The sequence below is a fragment of the Fusarium poae genome, chromosome 1 (genome assembly GCF_019609905.1).
Source record: "Fusarium poae strain DAOMC 252244 chromosome 1, whole genome shotgun sequence".
NCBI lineage: Eukaryota > Fungi > Ascomycota > Sordariomycetes > Hypocreales > Nectriaceae > Fusarium > Fusarium poae.
In genome coordinates, this window is record NC_058399.1 from 4,181,575 (window position 1) to 4,209,446 (window position 27,872).

General features: G+C 48.4%; 10 protein-coding genes across 10 annotated transcripts; 5 read left to right on the top strand and 5 right to left on the bottom strand.

The window, feature by feature from the left end:
• Nucleotides 1-253: 253 nt before the first annotated feature.
• FPOAC1_001360 (uncharacterized protein) lies at nucleotides 254-3,442 on the bottom strand (the record flags this gene model as incomplete). Its single annotated transcript, XM_044845965.1, has 4 exons — nucleotides 254-344; nucleotides 403-3,029; nucleotides 3,096-3,253; nucleotides 3,325-3,442. The coding sequence occupies 4 exons, from the start codon at nucleotides 3,440-3,442 to the stop codon at nucleotides 254-256; spliced, it is 2,994 nt and encodes a 997-aa protein (XP_044711881.1).
• Nucleotides 3,443-3,602: 160 nt separating this feature from the next.
• On the top strand, nucleotides 3,603-5,191 carry FPOAC1_001361 (uncharacterized protein; the record flags this gene model as incomplete). The annotated part of the gene is made up of 7 exons (XM_044845966.1): nucleotides 3,603-3,620; nucleotides 4,353-4,378; nucleotides 4,453-4,509; nucleotides 4,561-4,573; nucleotides 4,647-4,675; nucleotides 4,739-4,822; nucleotides 4,873-5,191. The coding sequence occupies 7 exons, from the start codon at nucleotides 3,603-3,605 to the stop codon at nucleotides 5,189-5,191; spliced, it is 546 nt and encodes a 181-aa protein (XP_044711882.1).
• A 1,079-nt stretch (nucleotides 5,192-6,270) lies between these two features.
• Nucleotides 6,271-9,049, top strand: FPOAC1_001362 (uncharacterized protein; the record flags this gene model as incomplete). The annotated part of the gene is made up of 7 exons (XM_044845967.1): nucleotides 6,271-6,699; nucleotides 6,749-7,072; nucleotides 7,124-7,318; nucleotides 7,368-7,586; nucleotides 7,636-7,870; nucleotides 7,924-8,145; nucleotides 8,196-9,049. The coding sequence occupies 7 exons, from the start codon at nucleotides 6,271-6,273 to the stop codon at nucleotides 9,047-9,049; spliced, it is 2,478 nt and encodes an 825-aa protein (XP_044711883.1).
• Nucleotides 9,050-10,073: 1,024 nt separating this feature from the next.
• Nucleotides 10,074-10,536, top strand: FPOAC1_001363 (uncharacterized protein; the record flags this gene model as incomplete). Its single annotated transcript, XM_044845968.1, has 3 exons — nucleotides 10,074-10,234; nucleotides 10,302-10,425; nucleotides 10,480-10,536. The coding sequence occupies 3 exons, from the start codon at nucleotides 10,074-10,076 to the stop codon at nucleotides 10,534-10,536; spliced, it is 342 nt and encodes a 113-aa protein (XP_044711884.1).
• A 1,408-nt stretch (nucleotides 10,537-11,944) lies between these two features.
• FPOAC1_001364 (uncharacterized protein) lies at nucleotides 11,945-12,499 on the bottom strand (the record flags this gene model as incomplete). The annotated part of the gene is made up of 3 exons (XM_044845969.1): nucleotides 11,945-12,010; nucleotides 12,067-12,383; nucleotides 12,442-12,499. The coding sequence occupies 3 exons, from the start codon at nucleotides 12,497-12,499 to the stop codon at nucleotides 11,945-11,947; spliced, it is 441 nt and encodes a 146-aa protein (XP_044711885.1).
• A 2,634-nt stretch (nucleotides 12,500-15,133) lies between these two features.
• On the bottom strand, nucleotides 15,134-15,575 carry FPOAC1_001365 (uncharacterized protein; the record flags this gene model as incomplete). The annotated part of the gene is made up of 2 exons (XM_044845970.1): nucleotides 15,134-15,485; nucleotides 15,547-15,575. 2 exons carry the CDS (start codon nucleotides 15,573-15,575, stop codon nucleotides 15,134-15,136), a joined length of 381 nt encoding a protein of 126 aa, XP_044711886.1.
• Nucleotides 15,576-17,265: 1,690 nt separating this feature from the next.
• FPOAC1_001366 (uncharacterized protein) lies at nucleotides 17,266-17,948 on the top strand (the record flags this gene model as incomplete). The annotated part of the gene is made up of 2 exons (XM_044845971.1): nucleotides 17,266-17,331; nucleotides 17,382-17,948. 2 exons carry the CDS (start codon nucleotides 17,266-17,268, stop codon nucleotides 17,946-17,948), a joined length of 633 nt encoding a protein of 210 aa, XP_044711887.1.
• Nucleotides 17,949-18,533: 585 nt separating this feature from the next.
• On the bottom strand, nucleotides 18,534-18,893 carry FPOAC1_001367 (uncharacterized protein; the record flags this gene model as incomplete). The annotated part of the gene is made up of 1 exon (XM_044845972.1): nucleotides 18,534-18,893. The coding sequence occupies one exon, from the start codon at nucleotides 18,891-18,893 to the stop codon at nucleotides 18,534-18,536; it is 360 nt and encodes a 119-aa protein (XP_044711888.1).
• A 239-nt stretch (nucleotides 18,894-19,132) lies between these two features.
• Nucleotides 19,133-22,212, top strand: FPOAC1_001368 (uncharacterized protein; the record flags this gene model as incomplete). Its single annotated transcript, XM_044845973.1, has 4 exons — nucleotides 19,133-19,384; nucleotides 19,440-19,888; nucleotides 19,935-21,627; nucleotides 21,676-22,212. 4 exons carry the CDS (start codon nucleotides 19,133-19,135, stop codon nucleotides 22,210-22,212), a joined length of 2,931 nt encoding a protein of 976 aa, XP_044711889.1.
• Nucleotides 22,213-23,086: 874 nt separating this feature from the next.
• CHS4 (Chitin synthase 4) lies at nucleotides 23,087-26,805 on the bottom strand (the record flags this gene model as incomplete). The annotated part of the gene is made up of 2 exons (XM_044845974.1): nucleotides 23,087-23,523; nucleotides 23,574-26,805. 2 exons carry the CDS (start codon nucleotides 26,803-26,805, stop codon nucleotides 23,087-23,089), a joined length of 3,669 nt encoding a protein of 1,222 aa, XP_044711890.1.
• Between the last annotated feature and the right edge of the window lie 1,067 nt (nucleotides 26,806-27,872).

The window sequence follows — 27,872 nt, forward strand, 5'->3', positions numbered from 1 at the left end:
TTCAGCATGATATCAACAAATTCACATGCAATCTTTGCTTCACATTAAATTGATTGCTTCTCGCTCTCGACTGTTTTGGGTGAACGTCTGATAGCATAAAAATGAAATTTGGATTCTGTTGCATCTGAGGCCAACGTGGCCGTCTAGCTCTAATCACAGCTCTCTGAGCCGATCGCCATATGGTACATATAGATTCTAATCAACACTAGCTTTAACCACATCACCACCCTCATCTCTCTATGCTCGCTTTTCTCTATTGCTCTTTCTTGGTCTTGAGGGAAACGTTGGTTGTTGTCTGCATGAAAAACTGTCGCTCAATAGCCTTGAGTATCTCGTCGAGAAGTCTGCGTAGAGTTAGTCAGATGTGCTTTGTGAACAAATAATACAGGAATGGAGACTTACACAACAGGGGCACTGATGAGAACAACGGCCTTCCACTCCAAAGTATTGAGGGGAAGAATCGAAAACAGACCCTGGAGGAAGGGAATGTAAAGGAGGGCAAAGTGAAGAGCCATGGACAGAGCGATGGCGTAAACAAGCATCATGTTCTTCCATAGAGACAGAGTGAGAAGAGATTCGCTGGATGACAGGGCATTGATGGCGTTGAACATCTCAATGACGACTAGGATAGACAACGAGACAGTCGAAGCCGATTTGGCCATGTCATTGGAGAACATAGCGCAGCCAATCTCAGGATATTCAGTCGAGCAGTGATGGAAACGAGTAAGCTGGCGGAAAGTGATTTGAGGGCCCTCGGGGTTGTACATGAACCACCAGGCGTATCCAGCAACAGTAGCAAGACCAACGTATGTACCAATGACGAGGTAACGGAAGAAGAGCCAGCCGCCAATGAGCGCCTCATCTCGCTTGCGGGGGCGACGCTTCATGATGTCGTGGTCAGGAGGGTTGAAGGACAGAGCGGTGGCGGGAAGACCATCAGTGACAAGGTTAACCCAGAGAAGCTGAACAGGAACCAGAGCCTCGGGCATGCCAAGAGCGGCCGTGAGGAAGATGGAGACAACTTCGCCAATGTTGGAAGAGATGAGATAACGGATGAACTGTTGGGTGTTGTTGTAGATGGAGCGTCCCTCTTCAATGGCAACCTCGATGGTGGCAAAGTTGCTGTCAGCAAGGACCATGTCGGCAGCCAGCTTAGAGACATCGGTTCCAGAACCCATGGCAACACCGATATCAGCCTTCTTCAGAGCAGGAGCGTCGTTGACACCATCACCAGTCATAGCAACAACTTCGCCAAGAGACTGGAGGAGATCAACCAGTCGGGACTTGTGACTGGGCTCAACACGAGAGAACAGAGATGCACGCTTGGCTGCCTCGAGTTGTTCGTTGGGAGACAGTTGATCAAACTCGCGACCAGTATAGCTCTTTCCAGTGAGATCCTCGTGCTGGCTAAAGACACCGATCTGTCGGCAGATGCTTTCAGCAGTGTTGCGGTTGTCACCAGTGATAACAATAACACGGATACCGGCGTCCTTGCACTGCTTAACAGCGTGGGGGACCTCCTCGCGAGGGGGGTCAAGCATGCAAACAAGTCCGAGGAAAGTCATGTTTTGTTCAAGCTGGGCGTATTGCGCGGTAGAATCGGCGGTCTGGAGGAGAGGGTTCTCGGGCACATTGTCAATGCTGGCGAGAGCGATAACTCGGAGACCGTTGTTGCCGTATCGTACAATCTCAGTCATCAAACGGTCTGAAATCTTCTTGGTGAGGGGGACCTTCTTGCCATTTGAACCAAGGAGGGTCTCAGTGCAGCGATCGATGACAGACTCAGGAGCACCCTTGACGAGAAGCTTCTTGTTGCTTCCACTGCCAACCAATACGGACATGCTCTTGCGATCACGGGAGAATTCGTATGTAGCAAGACGGGGAAGTTCCTTCTGGTAGGCAGCGCTGGCATAGTGGACACAATCTTCGGGGCGGGTATCGGTGGGAGCACAAGGTCCAATCTTTTCGACCAGGACTCGAAGAGCACCCTCAGTGGGTTCACCGATGCTGGAAAAGGTAGCAGATTGAGAATCGTAGGCAAGCTGAGCGTCGTTGCAGATGGCCGCGACCTGGGTCATTTGGCGGATTGTGTTGGATGTGACATGAAGATCCCGAACGATGACACCGTTGGCCTTGATGGATCCTCGGGGAGCGAAAGTAGTGCCCTCAACATCAAGCTCGCTAAGATCGCTACCGTCTTCGTTTAGGTGCACAACCTTGCTCACGCTCATTTGGTTGGTGGTCAAGGTACCAGTCTTGTCAGAACAGATGACACTGCAGCTTCCAAGAGTCTCGACAGAAGGAAGACTTCGGACCACAGCGTTTTTCGCAGCCATCTTTCTCGTTCCAAGGGCTAAGCAGGTGGTGATAACAACAGCCAAACCCTCAGGGATGGCGGCGACACCAAGAGACACAGCGATCTTCAGGTAGTAGATGGCACCCTTGGTCCAGTTACCGTGGCTAGGGTCGTTGAAGTTGGGGATGTTGATGAGCCAGACCAGGATGCAAATGACAGTAATGACCTTGGCTAGTTTGTCACCAAAATCGTTGAGCTTCTGCTTCAAGGGGGTAGGTTCCGAAATTTGAGCAGTGATGCTCTCGTGAATATCTCCGATGGCGGTGTTGGAACCAGTGAGGACAACAACGGCTCTAGCGCGGCCAGTAACCACTGTTGTTCCAGAGAACAGCATGTTGGTCTGATCCTGTAGAACGGCCTTGTCATCTTCGACAACTGTAGAAGCGCGCTTTCCAACACTCTCACTCTCTCCAGTAAGAACTGCTTGGTCGACAGAGAAACTGTTGCTTTCGATAGAGACAAGTCGGCAATCGGCAGGGATACGGTCACCAATGTGTACAGTAACGATATCACCGGGAACCAGCTCTTCAGCCTTGACTCGTGAGACCTGACCACCGTTTCGTACCACATTAGCTTCGTTGGCCGAATATTCTTGTAAGGCGGCGATGGCCTTTTCGGCGCTGCTTTCCTGGGAGACTCCGACAACACCGTTGAGGATGAGGATGGTAAGGATCTAGTAGGTCAGCGGCTTGCTCAGACAGGTTGAAACATATCATTTCAAAAGAAGCAATGTACATACAACAATAGGGTCGACAAAGGCGCTCCACCCTTCTTCCTCGTCGAACAAGGCTAGAACGAAAGATACAGCGGCGGAACCGAGAAGGATGATGACAAGTTGATCCTTGAATTGCTCGAGAATAAGTTCCCAGAGGGGAGTGGGAGGCTCCTCGGGGATGGCTATCAAAGGTTAGAACACTGTTCGGGTTGATGGCGGGGCTTGCTGGCAGATAGCAGAGAGGTTGACGTACAGTTGCGCCCATGCTTGTTACGCAATTCAGTAACCTGCGCGTCACTGAGGCCAGTGTTCTCGTTCACGTTGAAACTGGCGAGGACATCGCCAGCCGGCTTCGCGAAGGCGGTCTCCATCACGAAGACAATGCGCGAAGGGGCGCTCGAGATAAGGCTAAACCGGGCTCGTGTACTGAAGAGTCGAAATTATCTTGCGCCAAAGCAGGTACCGGTGGGATACGGAAGAAGTACCTTGAAGCAAGCAAGGTGAGAAAAGATTATGCAGAAGTTGAAAGGAATGATGAAAAGAAAGAAGGTGCGTGAGAGAAAGAAAAGACACGGAGGCAATAATCACCGGCTTCCTGTCGTGGTAGTAGTACGCCGGATGGAACAGTAGATTTGTCAAGACAGGAAAGGCAAGGCCCGCACGTGGCAACCTTTAACCTTGTTCAATTGTTATAAACTGAAATTATCTGTATCTCTCTGTATGCACGCGAGAACTTGAATTTCTGTATAAATACATCCAAAACGAAGAAATTCGAGATTAGGCAGGTATTACTCGGGCCGTAAAAGCATCCCTTTCCGTTTCCATTGTCAGTTTGAACCCTCGAGTTCAGTAAAGTCAAACAGCTTCGTCACCAAAAAGTTCAACGTGTTCGTTTCCATCTCGGGCAGTCGGCATTGTCTCTCCTGTCTTCTAGCGTTACAGTAGCGCATCCCCACAATCCGGGCGGGCAGAGGACTGTAACCCCCTGGAAACAAGTTCAGCCAGGCACGAAGTCCCCTGAAACCCGATTCAAGACTGCTCGACCCCGGCTTGGCCTTTTTCTTTTGAGCTTAGCCTGTATCTGCACCGCCACGATGCCCAGCCAGACTTGCCAGACCAGTTATAGTACGGATACCTGGCTTACACATTACATCAACACAAGAGAGAGAGCCTGGCTTTTGACTTGCCGAGCATATATGCCAAGTCGACGATTGCCGGCATGCCGTTCTCTCCAATCGAAGCTGTAATGACAATGGACAACTGAGAGACTGTGGAGAATAGCTACAGCACAACTATCCAGAGGATTCGTAAGCTTCTTTCTCTAAAAATTCATGATTTCGGCTCGGTGTGGCCGACTGACTCGAAATCTGCTTGGCTATAGTCATGATGGCCTCGAGCCCGACTCGGATGAAAGTATACATGTGCGACTCATTCCCAGGTGAGATCTCTACATGGTAAGGCTCATACATAGATCTAAACCTAAGTTCAGTTCGGATCACAGGGTTCGTCAACGACCAGCAGGGATGGAACTGCACAGGTATAGTCATGCCACAGACCTCACAATAATTCACCAAGGTCGGCCAAGAGGAGTCTCCACGAATCTTGTGAGTCTTTGTATCCAATCGTCGCAGACTTTTTAGGAGTTCCGAGCCAGTTTATAGCTATAGACTTACAGTACCGACCATACTTGATTGCCTTCCCCCTTGTTTTCCCGAGAGGGTGAAGTTTGCAATCATCATGACTGAGCAAAGGTATATTAACCCATCCGGGTTCATAACCACAAATTCACAGAATAGCCTAGGCGTATGCGACTTCATCACTTGATTAGCTCCGCGACAAAAGTCCTGATTCTCAACCTTGTCCAATCATCATCCCATAAGCATGGTGGTCACACATATCGTGCTCCGCGTTTCAAATCCAGCCCCCCAGCCTTTTTATATGCACAGCTCTCTAGACCGGGAAGCTTCTCGCCGCCTCAGTCAGGTAGTTCTGCGGACTACATATCACATTTCCGGCATGGACGAAAATACTATATCAGTTACTCTACCATTGCTAGGTTCCAGCTAAAGCTGCAAAACTCCTGCAAGCCACGAAGTCAACACCAAGACGATACCAGCTGAAGCTTCCAAAGCTTCTGTGTTCATGCCATGGATTGGACGATTTCAGCCAGACTTGGCAGGCTCGAGGCCTTTCAATAAATATGACAAGTCCTGACTTCAGTCTTACTGCATCGCTCTATCAGTGCAGTTGTGCTGGGCATCAATAATACCATCTCGAGTACTTCCAGCCTCTTTATAAACCAATGAGATCTTGCAGGCGCCTCTCTGCATCACTACATCTCAGCTGTGGTACTTGAACTGATAATCACCGGCTGTACCGAATACAGTGGCTCGACCTGGTTTCGTGGATACTCAATTGCGTCCGAGTCGACATGGTCCCGTGAGACAGCCTCACTGTAGAGTTTAAGCATTCATCGCTTTCGGGCGATATGTTCGGTCGAAATAATTCTTGCGGCCGGACAGCTCCTCCCTGCCCAGTTTGGCACTCTATTTGGGAAGAAGAGTCCCCGAACATTTGTTCCAAGGTGGCAGGTAGGTAGGTACGTATAGGGAAGCAGTTGCCTCAGTATCGTGACTTCCTGACAAGATCCTGTTACCATTGAGCAACTCCTCCTTTGATCTCTGCTTGAAATTTGAACACGTCTTATCAACTCTTCTTTATTCTTCATCATCACGGCCATGTGTCAGCCATACGTCTGAGGCCGGATCTTTCGAGTGTTGTTTGGCTTTCTTGGAACAAGCACTTTTTACTTTCTTGGACTTTACCTAGTGACTCTTTTTCCGCCATGGCTCTCGTGAACCTTCCGACCTGGCCTGACGTTTCTCACAACATTCATAGTACACGGCATTTCAGTTGGACCGCAGGTTTTCCCTATCTATCTCGCCTCGATGCTCATACCGGTCCGCCCAGCTTATACGACATTAATTCATCTCAAAGTTTGGATTGCCCGCCTCTCAACGGCATAAACGCTTTCAGTTCCTTAAACAGGATCAGTGCCGAGAACAAAACTCCTGAGAGAGTATCCAATCCAAAGGTCGCGTCTTCTAGCTCACAAACTCACGTCGACCTCTCCAAAGACTCCTCCTATAGAACTCCTTGTTCTGGCAATAGAAACCCTCGACGACCGTTCCACAAATGGATGAGGTCTCTACAACGGCGAGTTAGCCACAACAGAGATCACGAAGAGTCAATATGGTCGTCTGATGCAGGATGGCAATACCTCGAGTCCAACCGAACTTATCAACAGTCACTCCATCGCAAGCTAAGCCGACGGCTCTCATCTTCTGGGTCCTCTCTTGGTTTGATTGCTGCAGTTCAAAGTGCCAGCATCAGTCTTGCTAGCGGCAGTGCTATCTCACGTTCGCGCCGACAATATGGTCGTTCACGGGCTGAGCAAAGCAGTCGAGCTTCTTTGTCTGTCCCCCGATTCTCTGAGGACAGTATCCCATTAGAAAAGGGGAATATAGATGTTGCCGAGATGCACCGTTCACTACGGCGCCGACAAATCTTAGAGGAGCTTATAAGTACGGAGGAAGGCTATATCGGCGATGTTCGCTTTCTCATCCATGTAGGCCGGTTCTCCGTTCCTTGCTTCTGCTATTACTGACCAGGCCTAGACTTACATCAACATGCTTGCCGCTCTTCCTACTTTGCCCGAGCGACTACGATCGTCCATCAACCACAACCTGGACCGTATCCTACAACTACATGAAGAAATACTAGGCGAACTGCACAGAGTAGTTCCTGACTCCGAATACAGCCAAGATGATCACGTCATTGCGCCTTTCAAGATAATCAGCTCCAAAACTGGGCATCATCGGTGGGGCAGTTTGGATGTACTTCCAGAAGATCAGGTCAGCCTCCGGAGGCTCGAAAAGGAGCCTGGTATGTTTTCCGAGCCACAGGTAGCAGAAGAAGTAGCGAAGATTTTCAGCAAGAGGGTAAGTTACTCTTCTCAAAAATTCTACACACGGCTAATTCATTGTTGCAAGATGCATCAATTCTTTGTATATAGGGAATATGGCGCAAAGTATGAGATAATGATCAAGGATGCTACCTCAGCCCTTGAAAGTCTTCCCGAATGGGAAACGCATCAGAAAGGCCTTGAAGCGTTTGCTTTCACTATTGGCACCTCACTGTCGTGCAATGATAGGAAGTCACTTACTATAGGGGACCTTCTTGTCAAGGTATGTCCTCCAGCTATTTCATCTTCAACAACTGACATCATACCATCAGCCCATCCAAAGAGTTTGCAGATACCCCCTTCTGTTCGCAGAGTTGTTGAAATGTACTCCTGTCATCGATTGTCCGAATTCTCACATGGAAGTTGAAACTGCGTTGATGAGGCTCCGTGAAGCTACATCCGCAATCAATCGCTCGACTGAAGACAAATCGATGAAGGAGACGCTTGAGAAGACCTGGCTACTGCAAGATCGTATTGTTTTTCCCAACAGGGTGTGTTCTGCTGGCGCCGCATCATCTCATGCAGCTAACACTCAATCAGAGACTAGATGCGAACTCGAAAAATCAGGTGCGCTCATTCGGACACATACAGTTGTGCGGGGTCCTACATGTCTGTTGGCAGACACCAACAGGCGTTGATGGTCAATACATGATCTGCTTGCTCTACAATGACGTTCTTTGTCTTGCATGTGGTGGGAAGTATGATCCGATCTACACCGTGTTGGCCTGTATCGATATACATAGCACAACTATTGAGGATGTCGATAATAGGCGTGGTAGGTCATACCCTCTTTGACTAAATTCCAGCGCTGACGCGGGTTTTTCCTAGGCTTGCAATGTCACCTAGCGCCATTCTCATGGAAATTGATCTTTAAAATTGATCATCAGCTGTATGAAATTGTCATGACGGCTTGTACACACACAGAGGAAAGCGAATGGCGAAGCCGGCTATGCCAAGCCTCCAGCTCAGATTCGAGTACAAGAGCTCCAGGTTTCAATTCATTTCTTTCATTCGATATCATGAGTTTGGGTGCTGTCTTTGGGCGTCCAGGTATATTTGTTCTTATTCGTGGGCAGTATCTCCGTTACTAATAGGTGCAGGGACGATCGCACGAAGCTTGTCGACTCATCGTACCTCAGCTAGAGAGTTTGAGTCGTCTACAGTTCATTTCATCCTCAAAAACACGTGTGCTATAAGATCTAGTAATCCTGCCAGCGCAGGGACTGGACTTAATCGTTCACAATCTTTATTGGCCACGAGGAAAGCGAGAACTCCAGTCTTGGTGCCATCTCGGAGTGAGAGGGCTCGGCTTGAGATACTTGTGGCAGACGTCTGGAGTCATGGCGTTCTCCCACTTCCTGGAATGACGAATGTGGCCCGGAATGAGCAAGCGATCAGAAGGTCGGCATCGACAGTAATGAGGAAGCTGAGCGTGTCAAGCATGGCTAGACGATCAGGAAGTGTGAAGCGCAAGATGAACGACGACCTATCAAGCGAAGAACAAGTTCAACTCACCAGCATCTCAAGCGACAGTGGTAACGACGTGTTTGATAAGAATGTCCGTGAAGGAAGCTCACGTTCTTACACGATAAGAAGCTCTCTTTACCCAGAGACCCAAGAACTCAGAGAGAAGTGTCATACTCCTGATACTCAATCTCCAAGACTCGAGCTTACACAAATATCCGAACTTGAACCTCTTGACCTGGTGGGGATAATGTCAAAGAAACAGCTCCAGGATGAATCAGGAGGAACTAAGGCTAGAGGGGTACCTACGATTAACAAACTCCCCACACACTCGTCGCCAACGCAGATGAAAGAGAACAGTCCTGCCAAGAAAGAAAGCTCTGCCTTTTGGGTGAGTAGGGGAGTCCAAACCAATGATACTCCATGGGTAGGGACACAAAGTCCAGGCAATGGGAAAAAGCATAGCGGTATTCGTAGGTTCTTCCACTAAGAGGTTATCCCATGGCCAATGGTGGTATTGGATATACCTTCAGCCTTCAGGAGATGCGTATATTCCAAGACAGGGATTGTGAAGAACATCGTATTGAATTCAAATATTCACGAAACTTATGCTGCAAATAGGACCAGAGCTATGAGGTGATGTCTGCTTGCTGATTGTACGAAAACTCGAGTTTGATGGGTGGGGGTACGCACTTTGCATAGAGTTGGCCGACATTGAAACACAATCACGCATTGCTGCTAAATGGGGAAATCATGATGTTCAGGTATCTCGTACTACGAAATTAGAAACTGGGAATCAGGCGCCAACCAACTTGGATTATCTTGGTACGCCAGACAAATGAGGCCACGATGAAGGAAGTGTATGTATGTATGCCAAGGCAATGAGATATTCCCAGGATCAAGTGATTTGACCTGGCGTGGAAGGCGGGAGAAGAACACAACATGGTCTTGGTTCCACTACATCTACATGACTACAGCCAATGCGTACATGAGGAGTCGCTTGCTTGGGGCTGACGCGGGGCACGCGACCGGTAGATCCAAAAGCTTCCATTGATACATAGTAGGTGTCTTCTTTTTGCTTTGATTCTACTCGAAATACGGTGACGTACGTGGTGGATGCAAAAATGCAGGAACGTGAAGGAAAAAGACGAGCAACTTCTGACCTGGCAAAGCATTTGGAGGCTGAATTCTCTCTCATGGTTGGCTAACTTTAAGCCCCGCGGTGCCCCAAGCACCAAACACCAAGCACGTAAGGTACTGAGGTACCCACTTGCCCACATTGTAGAGCATGGCTATGACGTAGGTAGCTCTTTTCAGCAAGCTACATTCGTCACTGCTCCCCTCGTTGAGCTACCTTTTAAACCTCCGAACGTGCCCCTTCCCCTCACTTCTCTTCCCCTCTTCATTCTCATCTTCATACCTACTTCAAATTAACATCACTTCGATACCCAAATTATCAAAAGCACCCAACGACTCTTTCACCAACACAGCTCCCTTCCACACAATCCTTCACAATGGCTCGCGGCGAGACTCAGCAGACCAAGGTCCACTTCAAGGGCAGCGATGACTTTGTCATCTTCATTGACGATGTCGAGACCTACCAGAAGTGGAAGACCGACAAGAGCATTCCTCTGGCTCACTTCATCTCCTCTTTCAAGATCTTCTGCACACACGGGTGAATAGCTTCCTTTCCAGAAAGGGCACAGCCTAAATGCAATATGTCAAAGCTAACATCCTATCAGCCAAGGAGTCCAGGGAACACTCGACGCAGCTTCCAAGGCCGCTCTTGAGAACGAATTTGGCACTTCTGTCGATGACGACGTCATTAAGCAGATCCTCGAGAAGGGCTCTACTCAGACCACTGAGGTAAGGCACTGCTTCTATATATGACAACAAACTTCGTATTGACATGATATACAGTTTCCCGAGCGCCAAGGCAACAAGAACGACAACAAGGGTCCTCTCATCTCCCACTAGAAGAAGCAAGGTGCCAGGCGATGTACCATGCAGCGGGCGTTAGGGTTTTTCTCAGGTTTAGCGCGAAGTCAAGTACGAAGAACTGGACGGTTGTTTTGAACAACAACGTTAGTCTCATCCGAAATGGTTGGCAATTGTTGTTGGGCAGGTGGCTTGGTTCACGATCATAGTTGATCGGGATTACTAGCATCTCAATGATTTGATGCTCTGAAAGACGGACATGATTGATGATAGCGCCTCATAAATTACAACAAGCCTTTCATATTTGACCATCACCAAGTGCTTTTCTGTTGTTTATTTACATTCTTACGTGAGGTGATGTGGAGTTGTATATGCTTTTTCTTGTGCCACACACACCGTTGAACATCAATTCAAACAGAGTCTGTTCTCAAGAAAGCTTGTCATGCAGTGTTTTAGCGTGGTACAACTAACTGCACGTCCCTTTGCCTTTAATGAACCGAACATCATCTACCTTTAGACCTCAGGGTATCAGGAAAACTGGCCGCTGGAAGCATGAGAGATGAAATTAGTGGAATACTTTATGCTCCTTAGACTATGGTTCTTAGACTACTTATTTCTATATCCCAAGATTTAGGAGGTCATTTTTTCTGCTACCCACTAGCTTTAGGTTGCACTTTTCGCAGGTGAACATGATCCATCCCTGTTCCTGGTTATAAGCTACATATCTTGCTCTTATCAAAACATCAGCACTATATAGCAGCTATATAACGATGCTAATAGATCCGACAAGGGGTGTTTCGGAAATTGCGCCCAACACAGCATCTTGGCAAAGCCTGTGTAAACAGATCCAGTTTCGATTCATTTGAGGGCCCTGGCTGTTTCATTGCGTTTTAAACATCACGGCTGGCGGCTTTCCGGCTTGGCTTCGGGAAACAGCCGTAAAACAGCCAAACAACGTTCAGATGCACGTGGGAACTTTGAAGGTATTTTGATAGTATTAGGTTCTACAGTTTTTTCGGTAGGCTTAGTAGCCCAGGAGTTATGAAAGGCTCTATCGAAATCTCTGGAGCCAGTGAATGCGGTGTCCTTCCCAGTGCCTCGCCTTCCGACCACACGACGTTCCTCAAGAATCGACGGCGAATAATGTCTTTCCTATCCCAATATCCTCCACCAACGTCACCACGCTGGTCATGCCAATATAATACCAAAAATTAAACCAAGACCCAGTCCACCTTATCGATGATGCAAGATGGTTCGCACAGCGTATAGTACTGGTAGTCGTATATATCATGAGATCGCCAAACGCCGCAAAGGGTATATGTGTAGTGCATCGTTCCTGAGAAAATCGAAGCCCAGAAGATTTTCAGCCAAGAATTCTTTCTGTACCTCGCCTGTATATTGTAGTATGTATATGTATGTATAATACATTCATGGTGGGAAGTCGCGACTATGCACGAGATGCTCCGCCGCTGCGTCCACGAGTGGGAAGTGTCCAAGGCTTTGCACATATCATCTGGACAAAGCGTGTTAGTTCGAGTTGAGCTTCTCGCTGCAGTAGTCAAAACTCACCTCTCCTTCACTGTAACCCCAGAAATATATGACCATGCCAATGAGGTAGTAGATAGCAGAGTTTGTGCCTTGATAAATGAGAGCAGCACTGAGTGCCGTGAGCGGAATGATGGCCAGGCGGAACTCCAACGACCGGTGGAGGGCAGAACCAGCGACGAAATTCAGAGGCCATTCAAGACATAGCATGGCCAGTCCCATGATCAGATTTATTATCTGCAAAGCAGGGACAGGTTTTACTGCGCCGTCGAGAGAGCGTGTGAGGAAGTCCCAGAAGATCTTGGGCCAGAAGAAGCACTCGATGGCAGCCAAGACTTGGTCTGTAGGAGCAGAGTTAGTAAACATTTGGGGTCATCTTTTCATAAAGAATAAACTTACAGGCTGCAGCACTCAAAATGATGAGGCGGGCCCAGTGGTTCTTGATGAGTTTTCCCATGATGGATGGATGATTGCCGAGTCCAAATTAAGTTGCCTTGCTCTTCCTTTGCCGATCGCCTGTTTCCTTGCGTCTTTTCCTCTTGTTGATTCGTCGTCTATTCGTATTGCTGCTCCAACACTGTTGTCCGGGCTTGGTATTGATATGGTATTACAGACCGGCCAGCGGCGAAAAGAATGAACAAACGAAAGAATCAAAGAAAATTATTAAACGAAAGGTAACTGTCAGACCAGCAGACAGAAAGAAGCGAATGATCGGACAAAGACGATAAAAGGGCGAAGGGCAGGTAATATCAACTGAGAGAAGGGGCCCTTGATGAATATAACGATGCGTTAAGGTTGAGGTTGGCCAAGATAATGTGGATCAAGCGGATACTTGAGCTTTGAGACGCTGGCGTGAGACGGTATGTTAACGGATGGTTGTGAAGCCGGTGGTGTCGCGGAAGTTGGTTGGCAGATCCACGCTCTCGACTTTCTAGCATACACACAACATTGTATAATAGTTTCGGTTTGGTTGTCTCTGGGAACGGTGGTGGCGATAGTTTCAAGGCCGGATCTGTCTCATCAGGTAACGGCTTCGTCTTGTCCCGGGTATTGTAGTTGCAAGATTGTATGAGTAGTTGAGGCGATGATACTCAGGAGTTTTCTGAGACGTTACAACGTTTTCAAGATGGACCAGGGAGTGGGAAGGGGAGGGGAGGCTGTAAGTGGCATGGAGGGCAGCCTGAGACTTTTAAGAAAAGGCCAAGAAAATCGACCACGACAGCGAAAATGCGCCTCTCTATTAGCATCGATTTTCTAGTCCAATGCAACGCAGTCATCTACAGATGAGCCAGGGTCAACATGGACCGTCGGGCCACGAGCCACGCCATTTCTTGGGACCATCTTTTGAGGTATTCGCCTCACAAGCAAGCAAGCGCCCTGGTTGAGGACTGGCGGTGCGCTGTAGAGGCGGAGAAAAGAGCTAGACTAGGATGTTTAAGTTATGCGATGCAGCGGCTCGTCACAGTCCGACATCCCATCGGCTTGGAGCTAAAGCGGGTGCTAACAGCTCTGGATTTTGGTGATTGGACGTTTGGGTAGTAGGTGTGGCCGAATATCGATAACCTCACCGGTCGTAGTGGTGCGGAGGCTGGTAATTGGTGTTGACCTCGGCGGTTAGATGTCAGAGCCAAAGCCAATAAGCGTGCTTAGCAGCCATGTGGGATCAAGAAGCATGGGCGGGTAGAGAGAGATGGAGCAGGGGTCGAGGGTTGGTGCAGCAAGCTAAAGCATGCCCTGGATAGACGAGGGAATAACTCGATCTGAGAGGGACGATGAGCTTATTGCTCTATTATTTCCTTGATGAGCTTCATTTCACTTGACAGGGTTTTTAGCCTGTCTTTTTGTAGGATGGGATGAACATCTGATGTTTGGCTGATACTAATTGTACCTCGTGAGACATTAGATGATAGCACATGAAGCATCTGCTAGGACAACTGATGCTTGTAATGTTTTGGCTTGCTGCTGGATGATGAAGACCCCTAACCCCTGTCTTCCCTCCACCCACCCACCACTTCTTTCTAATCCCTGTTCATGTAACCGCTGCTTGCAGGACAAATTCTTTTTTTATACCATTGATGCTTGTGCCAATGATGATATACATCACAGAAGCACGCCTGTCCAACAAACTCCAACCGATGGTGATCTGGGGAAGATCTGGTGTTGGTCGGCTTCAGATTACACGTTGGTCGGCAGTCCAACAATATATGGATATATGAGACACTCCGCCCCCAGCTGAAAGCGCTTCTCGAAACAAACTGTCTTTGTTCGCTGGTAGAGATCCTGAATGTTTGGATCGAGCGCTTGTTGTTAACCACAACTCCAACGCCATTCTACATCACTTGAAATAGATAGCGTCGTGCTTGTTTCCTGACCGCAACGTCGAACTAGTGACACTTATCACTCAGCTCATGCCATTTCAGACAATAGCGGCTTGGTTTTTACTCAGTCACCGTACCAGTCAATACGACAGCTTGTGTGATTTGCCCCCAAACGTGCAAGCGAAGGTATCGGCTCGTCCGATAGTGCGTGATTATTCAAGCTTGAGGCCTGCCATCAGCATACAAGCCCAATTCGCAATGTCGTTGAACTCGCCCGGCGGTTGCAAAGTCGCTGTGGTTGGCTGATCGACCCACTAACCAGTAAGCCCCATATGTATCACTCCGCGTTACCAGGTGGATAGATGTTGATCCATTGATACCTTGTCCCAAGAACTATGTATGTATGGCGAATAGAGGACTTTGAGCTTGTGACTGTTTCTTTCCACCGACTCTTTCTGTCGAGCCATTGTGAGTGGTCAACCATGCAATCTACCAAGCTTGTAGTTAGTCGCTGTGGCTTGTTCCTGGCGCTTTTGACTCGGATGACTTCACAGCACCACTGGTTTCAGGGATTCATGACCCGAGTCCTTGGGTGGACGATCGGCTTAAACAGTTGTTGGGGATTCTATTCTGCATTGGACGATAATCATGCTATCCATCGATGCATTCCAATCGCCCGGTACAGCGTTACCGCCCGGTACCTTGGAATGGGTATCAACCAACAGTTGCCCTGCATATTCTTTTCCATATTGCAAATCGTATGCATTTTATAGTCAGGCTTGGCCTTGAGTCTTGGAAAAGTCATTGGTAAGAAATGACAGAAGTCGTTCACCATCTTCATTACCCAGGTATTCACGGATAACAGCCTGACCGTTTGGAAGAGAAGAACGGCTGGCAAGATCCCCAAACCCAGATGTAATTCCCGTCAAGATATTGACTTGGTCTCTTGACAGCGGTTTCCCATAGACACACCCGCGCAGCAGGTCTCGACTGGCGATGTTTGCACCGGCACCGGGTTGGGAACTTTTTTTGCTGTTGTCTTGTTGAAGTGATTCGAGACAGCCTGGCAATGTTTCGGTTGTAGTGATAGGGATGATGGGCATAGCATAATCCCAACATAGCCATCTTGAGAGCAACCAGTTAGTATGAATATCAATCAACACCAGCACATGAGTGTATCGCATACTCAGCTTGGACGTTGGAAAAGCCCAACATTGAATCCTCGCCATCCAAGAGCAATATCACAGCGACATGCTCTCCCCCTTGCATCAAGAACAGCCTTTCCACACGCGCCTTCCCCTCTTGAGACTGGAGCTCAGACAGGGACGAGAGGATCACCTTGAAATACGCAGTAGTGGTGTTGGATGCAGTGATGGGAAATTTGATATCACATGCTTCCAGGATAGTTTCTTCAAGATTTGCATGAGCATTGTGCGTGACTTGTGGATTGTGGATTGATCACATCGCTTACGGACCTCTCCAAATAGATGAGCTCGTCTTGAGGGAGGGGACCACCGCAGCCCATTCTTTTCGACTTCGTAAGGATGATGAAAACATTATTGGCCGAACCTTTGACACCAAGCGAAAAGGTGACAGCCTCGCAGGAGGTGGGAAGAACGGGTGACAATGAGTGTTGATGCGGGCATTGAATGGCATGAAGATGTTGCACTACAAAACAAAGGGTGATGTGGAAGGAGCGACCTGACCAGACACACAGGCGGTCCGGAGCGTCTCCTCCATATTACCACGTATGTACATAGGTAGGTAGGCAACTTAGTAGGGAGATAGGAGGTAGGAAAGGAATATATTATGGCAGTAATGCCATACAGGAAACACAGTGCATACCTACCTAGGTATTTAGTGAGCTAAGAGGTTCAAATCATGGTGATATATACAGGCGAAAGTGCTCCTATCTACTAAACTACCTAGATACAGGGTAACCGGGGAGAACAAAAATGGGCTCTAAGCTCGGGATACTGGACACACGACTCAAATACCGACTCTAATAGAATGATATAAATTGACTCACTAATTTGATCTTTTAAGCATCTACCAGCCAAACTTTGATATCCTCAAGGGTAATCAGCGACTCAAATTCACCATTTCTGAAAATGGAATACGATACAACATTTTCTCTACCCTGAACTATCTAGTTCTTAGTCAAGCAGCCGTTTAGATAGCTATCCATCCCATATCTCGAATATCTCGTTAAGCGGGAACCATTATCCTTACGTATTTTTGTTCACTTAGGGGCTTAAGCATAAATACTTATATTAAATTGATCAAGAAGACCTCGACCCGTATTCCATACTCACCCAAGCCAGTAGTTAGGCTAGTGAAACGAGAGCCGATGTACTAGAACATAGTGAAAACAGATGACATAACAAATTGAAGAGATAGCTTAGGTTCTTTACATAGTAGAAAGCGTACCCTTTTGCTAACTCATTTGTTAGTTAGGAAGTCACTGTGTAGATACTACTATAGGCAAAAAGCTAAGATACCCTGGGAACCAATGAAAGGTTCGGGAGCTTGCTGGTAACTAGGTACGGATACTAAGTTAGGTAGTTTTTCAACGTCAGCGCGGAACATCACGGTTCCGGAAGGGACGGCAGTCTATTGAGCTTGGAGAACTACTAAGGTAGGTAACATACCGAGGTAACTAATGTTGCAATGCCCTCGCTGTTGATATACAGTCCCGCTGATTTTCAATATTACTAATGATCTCTTTGACCTTGTTTAGTGTTGGACATTTCACATGTTTTGAAGCGCCAATTGATCAATTTATGCTCAACGACCCTCTATCGTGAAAGCCCCACCACCACCAAATATTCGACATCTAGTTAAACCAACTTGGCACAAGCAGCTACTCATCCTGGAGCCAAGACTTCCCAAGCCATCATCAACAATGGTTCCTCTCCCCCTCTTCAAGCTTGCATCACTGCTAGTGAGACATGTCTCCAAGTATGGCGCAGTAAGAACTTTGATTTCCCGCATGGAGATGACATACTGACAACGCAACAGAACCACATAAAGGCTCAAGCTCACGACCACCCTCGATTCCGAGCATTCGCTGCCCGTTATGGACAATACATGCATCAGTTGAATATGCGGATGTCGGTAGCGTTATTACGAGACCCGGAAGCGGAGCGAAGAGCAAAGGAATTGGCCGCAGCACCGACAGTCAAAACGGAAGAGCAGCAGAAACGCGACGATCAACTTAAGCAGAAGCCAGAAGTCATCAAGAGCGGCTTAACCTTTCAAAACATCTGGCGACGGAAATTCAGATCGCTGCCCGAAAACAAGGCAGTAGATTTGTTCGCTGACGTTATTGGCGATGCCTTCATTCTTTCGGTGGCTATCGCTCTCATTGTCTACGAAACTTGGAGGACATCGAAGAAGCCCGATATCAATAAAATACGGATAGAAGAGCTGGATCAAAAGTTAGAAGAGCTCAGAAAGAGGGAGGAGGAGCTTGAAGAGGCGGAAAAGAAGCAGAAGGAACGATATGAGAGCCTGGAAGAAGCTCTACGTGGGCTCAAGGATCCCAAGACGAAGCAGCCCTTACTCCCAACATTGCAGGCATCATGATGCATTGAAACCAAAAACAAGCCAAAGCCTCTGGGTGGAGTACACCCATGATCCACATCCAGATAGATTTCAACTCATTGGAGCTTCCTGCGGATGAGAAAGATGAGATCTGATAGGAAACTTTTTGATGAGAAAATGCGGCGACCTTGAAATCCGAGTACCCGAGGGAGACTCGTCATCAAAATTAAAGCGAATCGGTAAATCACATCTGGTTTACTCGGGGTATTTATGACCCTATGGATATCTTTATTTGTTATATACCACCTCTTCTCTGATGAGTTAGACAGCCATAACCTACTGGGCTTACGATAGACATGCACAGCAATACGAAAATCGATTCAATCAAGTCAATATTAACTACCTCGGTAAGCTCAAGATATAAAAAACCAACAAATAAACCAAGAGCTGGTCAAAGATGTTGTAGAATGGCTAACTTGTTTTGTCTTTTTGAAGAAACATTAGAGTCAAGCTACGACTCCAAGACCAATTGACCGCTCCATCAACCAAACAAATACAAGATAGTCACATCCTTGAAAGGTTTCATTCCTCTGATTGGGTAGCATGCGGTCTGTAGAAAGTGTGATGTTACTTCATTGGCTGTTCACGCTCCACTGGGCGTATTTGGTTGTCAACGGCAACAGTCTTCTGAGAAAGTACACAAACCAACTCAACCGATTGTGGCTTCAGGACCTTTGACTTTTCCTCGTCCAGCTTCACGCTTCGCTTCGGTTGCTTCTCGCAGATACTAACCCGCAGGCTTACAAAAGGCGTCGCCTCAGATTCATTATTGCTTAATGCCCTTTGTTCTGTTTTGCGAGCAGGCCAAGATCGTTCCTTACCTTGCATGTTGTCGTCGCGAGTCTTGTGAGTTTCATCCCCCCTGTTCTGGCTGACTGTCACGTCTCCATCACTCAGAATCAGATACACAACTGTCAAATCTATCATCTCGCTTGGCGCCCATCACTAATTGTCTCCTGCAGTTTGACGCTCGCGATTCCTCGACGCGCTTGCTAACCTCACAACTTGCTTGTCACCCTAACCACGATTTATCGACGACCCTTTCAGCATTCGGCAACCAGCATCAGAGTGTCTTCATAGTAATGGCCCATAGGCTAGTGCCCCGAGGCGGCGTAGATCTAGACGCTTTGTCCCCAAGGGACGCCAACGTCCAACGCGTACCGAAAATGGCCGATATCAAAACGAAAACCGCTGCGCAGCTCAAGGCTGTCAAGGAGAAGGAACACCCTCCTCCTCCCCCGACAGAAGTCCCAGAACCACCAAGCGCCGACCGACCTGATGGAGCAACCTACCAGGTTGGCAAGATACTTGGAAAGGGCGGATTTGCTGTTTGCTACAGCGGCCAGCTGCTTCCCACAAAGCAGCGATTTGCCCTCAAGATTGTCAAAAGTCACATGCCTCCCAAGATGGAGCAGAAGGTACGTAAAATAGGGTGGGAAGTGGAAGGCAACCAACTTAATCTAACGCGTCCAGTTTCAAACTGAGCTTCAAATCCATTCCAAGATGAAGCACAAAAATGTTGTTCAGTTTCTGCGGGCCTTCTCGTACGAAAAGTGCACCTACCTGATTCTAGAATTGTGCCCCAATGGTTCCCTGATGGATATGGTGAAGCGAAGGAAAGGACTCACTGAGCCCGAGGTCCGCTTCTACTCGGTCCAAATTGCTGGTGCGATCAAGTATATGCACAACAAAGGCATCATTCACCGTGATCTCAAGATGGGGAACATCTTTCTTGACTCCCAGATGAACGCAAAGATTGGCGATTTTGGACTTGCCGCTCTCCTAGTGACCGGTAGAGATATGCACACCATTCGTCGAACGACTCTATGCGGAACACCAAACTATATCGCTCCTGAAATTCTCGAGAAGGGAAAGAAAGGCCACGACCACATGGTTGATATCTGGAGTTTGGGTATTATCATGTAAGACCAAAGGGTTTCTGATCACGTACAAAGCTAACGCTGCAAGGTTTGCCATGTTCACATCAAAACCGCCCTTTCAATCTTCGACTACGGATGAAATTTACCGACGAGCTCGAGAGAGGGATTACGATTGGCCGTCTGCAGAGACATCTCGAAGATATATTAGCCAGGAAGCTAAGGAGCTAGTTGCCAATATGCTTCAGGACGCTGAAAGTCGACCGGAACCGGAGGAGATCATTCAACACCCTTTCTTCACCTGTGGCTATATGCCTACCGAAGCAGAGATGACTTCTCGGTTAAGGGAAGTTCCACCAGAGCGTGAAGAGTTCTATGCCACACGTATGAGCAGCTCACTTCAAGCACAATCTTACAGAAATTTCAAAGACATGTGTCGGGACTGTGGCATTGGTCCTTTCGCCCCTGTACAGGTTGTCCACACGCAAACCTGGAAAGAAATGGCTGCCGAAGAGAAGGCTGGGCTGACTCCCTTGATCCCACTTGAGGAAGGCATTGTGTATAGACCATTTGAAGAATGGCTCAAGGAACAGCAGCAGATCAAGGCCAGGTATACAGCATCAGTAGCGGCCCAGGCAAGCATCGCGACCGAGGATCCTTTATCTACCAGCCAGAGAGCCCCAGTAGGTCTACTACGCCAACCCCCTCAGAGCTTCGCCGCACAACAGAGATTACAACACAGGCCTGCCGGGCCTGCGTCCCAAGCGAAGCCGCGTCCAGCTCCGGAACCCGCGCTTTCAGCCTCTCAGAGCGTACGAACGAGGACACGGAGAGAACTGCCTCGCGAAGTACCCCCAAGGGCAAGCGTTGAATCTGCTGGCAAAAGTCTGCGAACTTCTACTCGATCTGCACCGCCGGTTAGAGCAGCCTCTCAACAGCCCCCAGAACGACAACTATCCGAGAGACCCACACTTGACCGTCAGGCATCTGCTCCAGCGACTACCGCTCCTCCTGCGCCAGCCGCACCACCCAAGAAAGAGGCCAGTGGGATGCGTCCTGCAACGTTATTTGGTGCATCTGAACGACAATCTAGAATTTCGGGTACCAAACCTGATATGATATTGGATCGTTTACGAGCCCTTGACAAAGAATTGGAACGAGCTCTTAACTCGAGATCGACTGCTATTGTTAAGTCGACGTCTGTCACACCGCCTCATCCGCATGTAGTTGTGAAGTGGGTTGACTACACCAACAAGTTTGGTCTGGGATATATCCTGAATGATGGTAGCGTTGGTTGTATTCTTCGTGATATCCCTACTACGGAAAACGGCAAGGCAGCCTTGCTTCCTCCCGCTGGAGTGTTCATCCGTGGTGCAGAGAGGCACATTGTTCGACGTGAGGATGAGACTTATGAAGATAGAAGCCAACCTCTGCCCATGACCGAGCCTATCAAGTTTTTTGAGAACAACGGTGAAAGTGGACTTTCGGAAGTGGTTGTTTCTCCTGAGCAATTCCGAGTGTCGGTGAATGAGGATGGAACTGCTGGCAAAATGCAGCCGGGTAAAGACATCTTCCAACACCGAAAGCGCGAAAGAATCATCCTTTGGAAGAAGTTTGCCAACTATATGATTGCATATGGACGAGACGATGTTGCACCCGTTGAAGAGACAGACCCAGCTGGTGCCATATCCCCAGGACAAAAGGGCACAGTGGCTGAGTTGGTCACGTTCTACCAGCGATTTGGAGATGTTGGATGCTGGGTCTTCTGTGATGGACACCTCCAAGTAAGTGAAGCTGTATCAGAGAAATCCACAATGTACTAACCAGTGTAGTTCAACTTTCCCGATCATACAAAGATCGTTCTCGATGCTCAGGGACACTGGTGTCACTTCTGGCATCTCCCTCAAGACGCTGCGGAGAGGCTTGCTGCAACCGGTACTATTGGCGCCGCTGCTCTTGATGACCGTGCGATGCTGTCTTATCCCCTGCAAACACTATTGAATTTCCATAAGCCTTCTGCAACTCGTACTGCTACTGCTCGTTCGGCCAAGGCGCCAGCGCGCACGCGTCTTGAAATTGCCCCTGAGTTGCAGGGCATTCCCGCTGCAAATGACTTTCGCAGGAAGATTTCATTCATAAGGGATGTAGTAAGGGAATGGGTCATGAATGGAGGCCTAGGAAACAGTCAGATGAGTCGAGAGTCTCGTCTCCGATGGGGCGGGCACAGAGAAACTATCAGCAGCCACGCACCACAAAAGCATGTTTGGGTGACTGTTGGAGCTCGATGGGGTGATCAGCGAATTTCGACCTATGTCGATCCTCGCAAGCCTTGGGAACTTGGTGAAGATGTAGACCCATCCAAGAAGTGAAGGTGTCATGAAACGGCATGAGCAGAGCGAGGCGTTTGTTAATTTCTTGTTATGACCATCATGAACAAATGATGCATTTCATGTAGGGTTATTGCACAGAGTCGTTTTGGTTTTCACGACCTGTAGGCGTTGCGTAACATGCATGGCGGATTGGAGTTTGGGTTTGGCCAAGTTTTCTTTTGCTTTGGGCCCAACAACCTTTAATAGCAACTGTCTCGGAAGTACTTTGGCATATGAAGATAGGGAGTTTAAGCATTTATCTATTTATTGTATAACAGTTGTTCACCTTGTCTCACGCAGGACTTGAATCTGGTAACTACCTGTCTGCCGTCTTGCCATTCATCACGACCAATTCTTTGTAAACTCTGGTCTGTGTGTATCCCTAGTGCCTGTGGTGACAACTTTTCAACTTGTAAGAAGTTTCTTTCGGTGAACGAGGATCCGCCCGTCATATTGTCGACAGAAATAGGGGACGATATGGCGCTGTTGACTCAAGTTATTCCTTTATAAGATCTGATTTCAGGCCAAGCCACAGAGAACGCACTGCAATGTTATTGCAATTATTCTACACCAAGCTTGTCCTCTCTCTACAAAATCATTAGTAATTGACTCAAACATAGGCATATCACATACAGGATCGCTTCTCTACTTTAAAACAACCAGATTCTCCTTTTCACAAATAGCCGCTGTCATAACGCCTTCTCCAACTGACTCTATACAAAAACAGATTCTGTCACCGACGCTTAGGGCATCAAAACATAAACACTTCGCCTGAAGAATGTTACCCCGTATTACAAATATGTGCGTGCATGCCATCATCAAAAATACCCTTCGTTTTCAAAATGCCCAAGCCCGTAGCCAAAGGCGTCCAGAATTAAGCATCAGAATAATACTCCTCATTATATTGGTGACCTGGCGGGCTTGTCCAGGTTTGTCCACCACCCCCAATCACGTTCTCACGCGAGCCCCAGTAGCCACTTCTTGAACGCTTGTCGCGCTCAAACTCGGCCCATCGCTTCATAGTAATTTTGCTGCTGTCGAATTCACCCTCGTATTCAAGGCCAGCCTTCTTGGTCTTTTCGCCAGCTGTCTTTCGAGTTTCACCCCAAGAAAAGTCATCGAACTTCCAGAACGCATAGGTGGGCAGGACGAAGTTCCAGATTGGCAGTGCAAGCAGGTAGATAAGCATCCACACAATGTAGGACCACGAATGTGCTGTGATGATAACGAGTAGGCCAGGGAGACCAAGAATCAGAGCCAAAAGTACGAGAGGGATTATTTGGGGCGGTGAGTTGATAATCGAGGTAATAACTGTAACCTGTTAGTAACGTGGGAGAATAAACGAAGGCACATTTACTTACCAACATAGAAGGTGAACGCAATGGCAGCGGGCAGGACCAGAGTACCGACCAGTTCGACGAAAATGATGAACTGCATGGAGAAACAAAAGGTACCGCAAAGGTCACGGACTAGAACCAGCTCCATGAGGTTGTGAATAGTCGAGTTGATCCATCGACGTCTTTGAGAAAGGAGAACCATGAACTCATCGGGGACAGTGGTTTTACAAACGGCTTGTGGAATGAAAACCTGCTTTCGCTTGGGGAATGTTCGTAGCATCAGGGTTGTCAGGAAGCGGTCCTCACCCAGGAGATACAGATTCTTCTCGTGCAAGGTCTCGACCACGTTCTCGGAGTAATGCTCAACAATGTCGGGGTTGGCCAGGATGGGAACCCAGTAGTTGTGACCACCCTTGGGGGCCTTGATGCGATACATACAGAAACAACCGGGCAAGCAAGTGACACCACCAAAGACAGATTCGAAAGACTTGGCAAGATGATGGGAAACAAAGTACTCAAACACTTGGATGGCTGTGACCCAGCTGTCTCGTTTGTTGGCGATTTTAGTTTCGCCGCAGAGACCCATGATCTCAGGATCCTTGACCATAGCAGAAATCATGTGAGTCAAACTGTCCGGGAACACCTTTGTGTCGGCATCAACCATGAGTATAATTTCGTAGTAGTCTGGCGAAATGCCAGTCACCTTCCATAAGCCGTTAAACATTTCGTACTCAAGTTCTGTCATTCGCTCATCGAACATGACCTTTTGAAGAAACGACATGAGAATGATCTGACTGTCTCTCTTTCCACGATTGCCGGGCTTAGACTTGGTGGCTTCGTCGGGAGTTCCGCACTTGACAACGACCATCATGGGTACGCGTTGTTGACGATCAGCAGGGATGCGAGAGTTATTGCCATAGTCATAGAAGCCACAATAGATCTTGGCCATATTGTGTCGCTTGGAACCACTAGCAACAGCCACGTATGAAAACGGCTCAACCATGTCAGGTGGAATAGAGTGATCCTTCAGCATGCCCAAGCAAACGTCCGGCGTCGATACGGTCTCACCTTGACCCTTGATGATACCATCGCAAATGACGACGATAACCTTGTGACTGTTGGGGTAATCAGTAGTTGCAATAGAGTCCAGAGTAGTTCGGATGCCCTCTTCTCCTTCAGAGTACGCCGTGACCAAGCACATCGTATGAGCTAGTGGGAAACCAAAAGGCATCCAGTCAGAAGGAGGCTGAGGAACCACTGCATCATGAATAAAGCCAGCAGGGCCGGGGCCGTCGGTAGATGTGCTTGAGTAGGGGTCGGTACGAAGGAAGCTGGCGCGGCTGTCATCGCCCTGCTTGAACATTGAGTTTGGTGTGAGTAGTTGGTTCGATGTACTTTGACTAGCCATAGTTGTTGGCATGCGTCGCCCGCCTTGCGATCTGATCTCGGGGCCACCAACAGACGAGAATCGAGAGGTGGTAGGGAGGAACGATGCACGCTTGTTGCTTCGGTCGGAGGATCCGTAAACAGTGCTTCCGATATCGCCAGGCAATCTGATCGGAGCACGGTAAATATCCTCTGACCAATCTTCAATCTGCTTATTGCGCTTTCGACGGTCGGAGCTCTGCGATGTCTTGGTTGGCGCATATTTCCGGCAAATGAACCACTGGAAGATGATAGCCAAGAAGAACCGGACACCAACAACAGATAGAATAAGAGCCAGCGCGCAGTAAAGAACAATCTTGGAGGCTATGCAACCGATTGTCTCGGTATCAACAGAGCCAACCTTGATGATCTCTTCGAAACACTCCGCATACTTCTTGTCTGAGGAAGACTGGAACATGCGAGTGACATCACGGCCCCGAATAGCCTTGTTGACAGCCGAGTTCTTGTCTCGGAGGTCTTTGAAGCGCTTGGGGATATCAACCTGACTCGAGTTGAACCAGTTGAGGAGATTGAGATCGAGGACGTTACCAGAGTAAACGATGAGGTTGCGAGAGTTATTCTTTATGTCATCCCAGGTAAAGTAGACATCTGCAGCACCGCTCAAATCGAGATAGAATGCGTTTCGGGAGTCGAGGGTGGTGTGGCAACCATAGCCAGAATAGTAGGGTGTGGTGGTGTTGACTTTGCTTGAGCCATCCTGGTTAAAGGTTTTGCAAGGAAAGTACCACGCCAGATCGCCATCGTCATTTGTGGGCACATCCGAGTCTTTAGCCAGTGTAATCAAGTCCTTGCACCGGCCGTTGACGTTCTGGAACAAAAAGCTACCGTCTTTGCCCGCGTTCTTCTCTGGAAGATCGTAAAGAACATTGGGACCCAACCCGTCACCCCGGAGGGGCATGCCCTGCGCTGGGGGGTGATGAGATTTGGACAAGTCGTAGGCCACACCATGGAAGATCATGTTGCCGCCATCAACCTTGTTGACGCGCAATCGCTCCTGAGGAGCACCACAAACGGTAGCGGTGAATCCAAAAGTGAGGAAACCGACAATGGCCATAATGATGAAAATGATACTGATGAGACCCATCTTTTCACGCCAAGCCCGTTGCTGCGCCCTTGTTGGCATACCACAGCACTTCATGATGAAGCCAGGCGCCCAAAAGGTAACGATTGCGCAGTAGACATTCCAGAAAGTAGGTGGCCGAAGCTGCTCTTCGATTCGCTTCGGCGGCTTCGAATGGCGCCTCGACTTTCTCTTAATCTTACCTGACTTTGTACGATCTGGTGTGGGAACAGCGGATGCAACAGCAGCGCTCTTCTCATGCTCCCCACTAACATTTCGCCTTTGTCGAGGAGAACTGTCTGAACCACCCCCGTTGTAGTTCGAGTTGGAGTGCTCTGTTGATGCTTCAAAGTCTTCGTAGATGGGGTCGTTTCCTGTTGATGATGGCAAGACATTCATATGAGCAGCGTGCTTATGGTAATGGTAGTTCCGGTGATCTCTGTCAATTCTGTTTCTCTCAGGGCGAATCAAACTTCGTTTCCGAGAAATAGGCTGCTCTGGACCGGCGCGGCGCGGCTGACCATCGGGGGAAGTGGGCGACAGAGGCATGCTCTCTGTATTCGAATTAACACCGATAGACTCAGCGAAGGAGGAGCCGGATTTCCCACGTTGGTGTGAAGCCAGACTGTCTACTGCGTGATAACCACCAGTCTCGATGTCGACTGGTCTCGAGCGTCGCGATGGTGAGTTGCGGTAAACATTGCGCTGGTTGTAGGTCGGGCTTGCGCCCGGCCGTTCAGGAAGAGACATTACACTGACAGAATGATGTTAGAATATTCTAAATCGTGGAGCCAAACGTGGGAGGCGTTAGAAGGCCGAGCGCCTTGAATTCGAGGGAGGAAATGGACAATTATCGGTGAGGTTGCTGCCCATCAACAACAGAAAGGGGGAAACGCGACAAGAAGTTCGACGATAAGGCAAGTCAACATCAAACTCTTGTGTGTGTTGAAAGCAGACCAGGAAACGGAGGGCCGAGTTGTGATGAAACGAGTTCGATGAGAAGATCTACTACTCACAGGAGTGTTGTGGTTGTTACAACAACCTCTCTTGAGGATTAGGTTTGAGTTGGGAGTATCCCTGCAAAACTGGGAAGGTCTCTTAGGAAACGAGCAAGGTAAAGAAGCACAGGACACGCAGTGCCCGGCCGGATGTCGTAAGAGTCGAGTTGTCAATGCTCAGTGTGGAGAGGGAATCATGGAGTCGAATGGGATTACAGCTGGATGGATATACTTTCTATCCAGTCAGATCGAAAGAAACAAAGATGGCGCTGTTTGAATTAGATGAAAGTTGAGCGATGTCTAAACACTGGCGTGGAGCAGAGCAGAGCGAGCGAGCGTGATGGAGGCGACCAGGGTTTTCGGTCTCGGTAGAAAAGAGTACTGTTGCAGTGACTGCAGGGGACAACACTGAGCGACAAATGTCGTGATCAATGACGAAGCGAGAGTTGGAGCAAGAGTGAATGCAAAATACAATGAGAAGCGACCGAGTCAACGTCCCTCGAGCGAAGACAACGACAACGAACGGTTGTGTCTGCACCGGTTTAGTTGAGTTGAGATGAGAAGAGAGAAAGTGAGCGAACGAGAGAAGGTGATTGAACGGTCAACGGTCTGTTGCTCCTTCCCTTGCCGTTAGTCTGGCTAATCTGGGCAAGAGGAAGCATGGGAAGGGGGCGGACGATGGCCAATTAGAGAATAGTCTTTCAACTGATGGTTGCACCAGTTAATGGCGCTAAGTTAAAATAGTCCGAGCATGTGGCCCCTTGGGCTCGAAGATTTGCAGGGGCTTTCTTTCTGTGGGTTAATAGCCTGGCGGTTGCC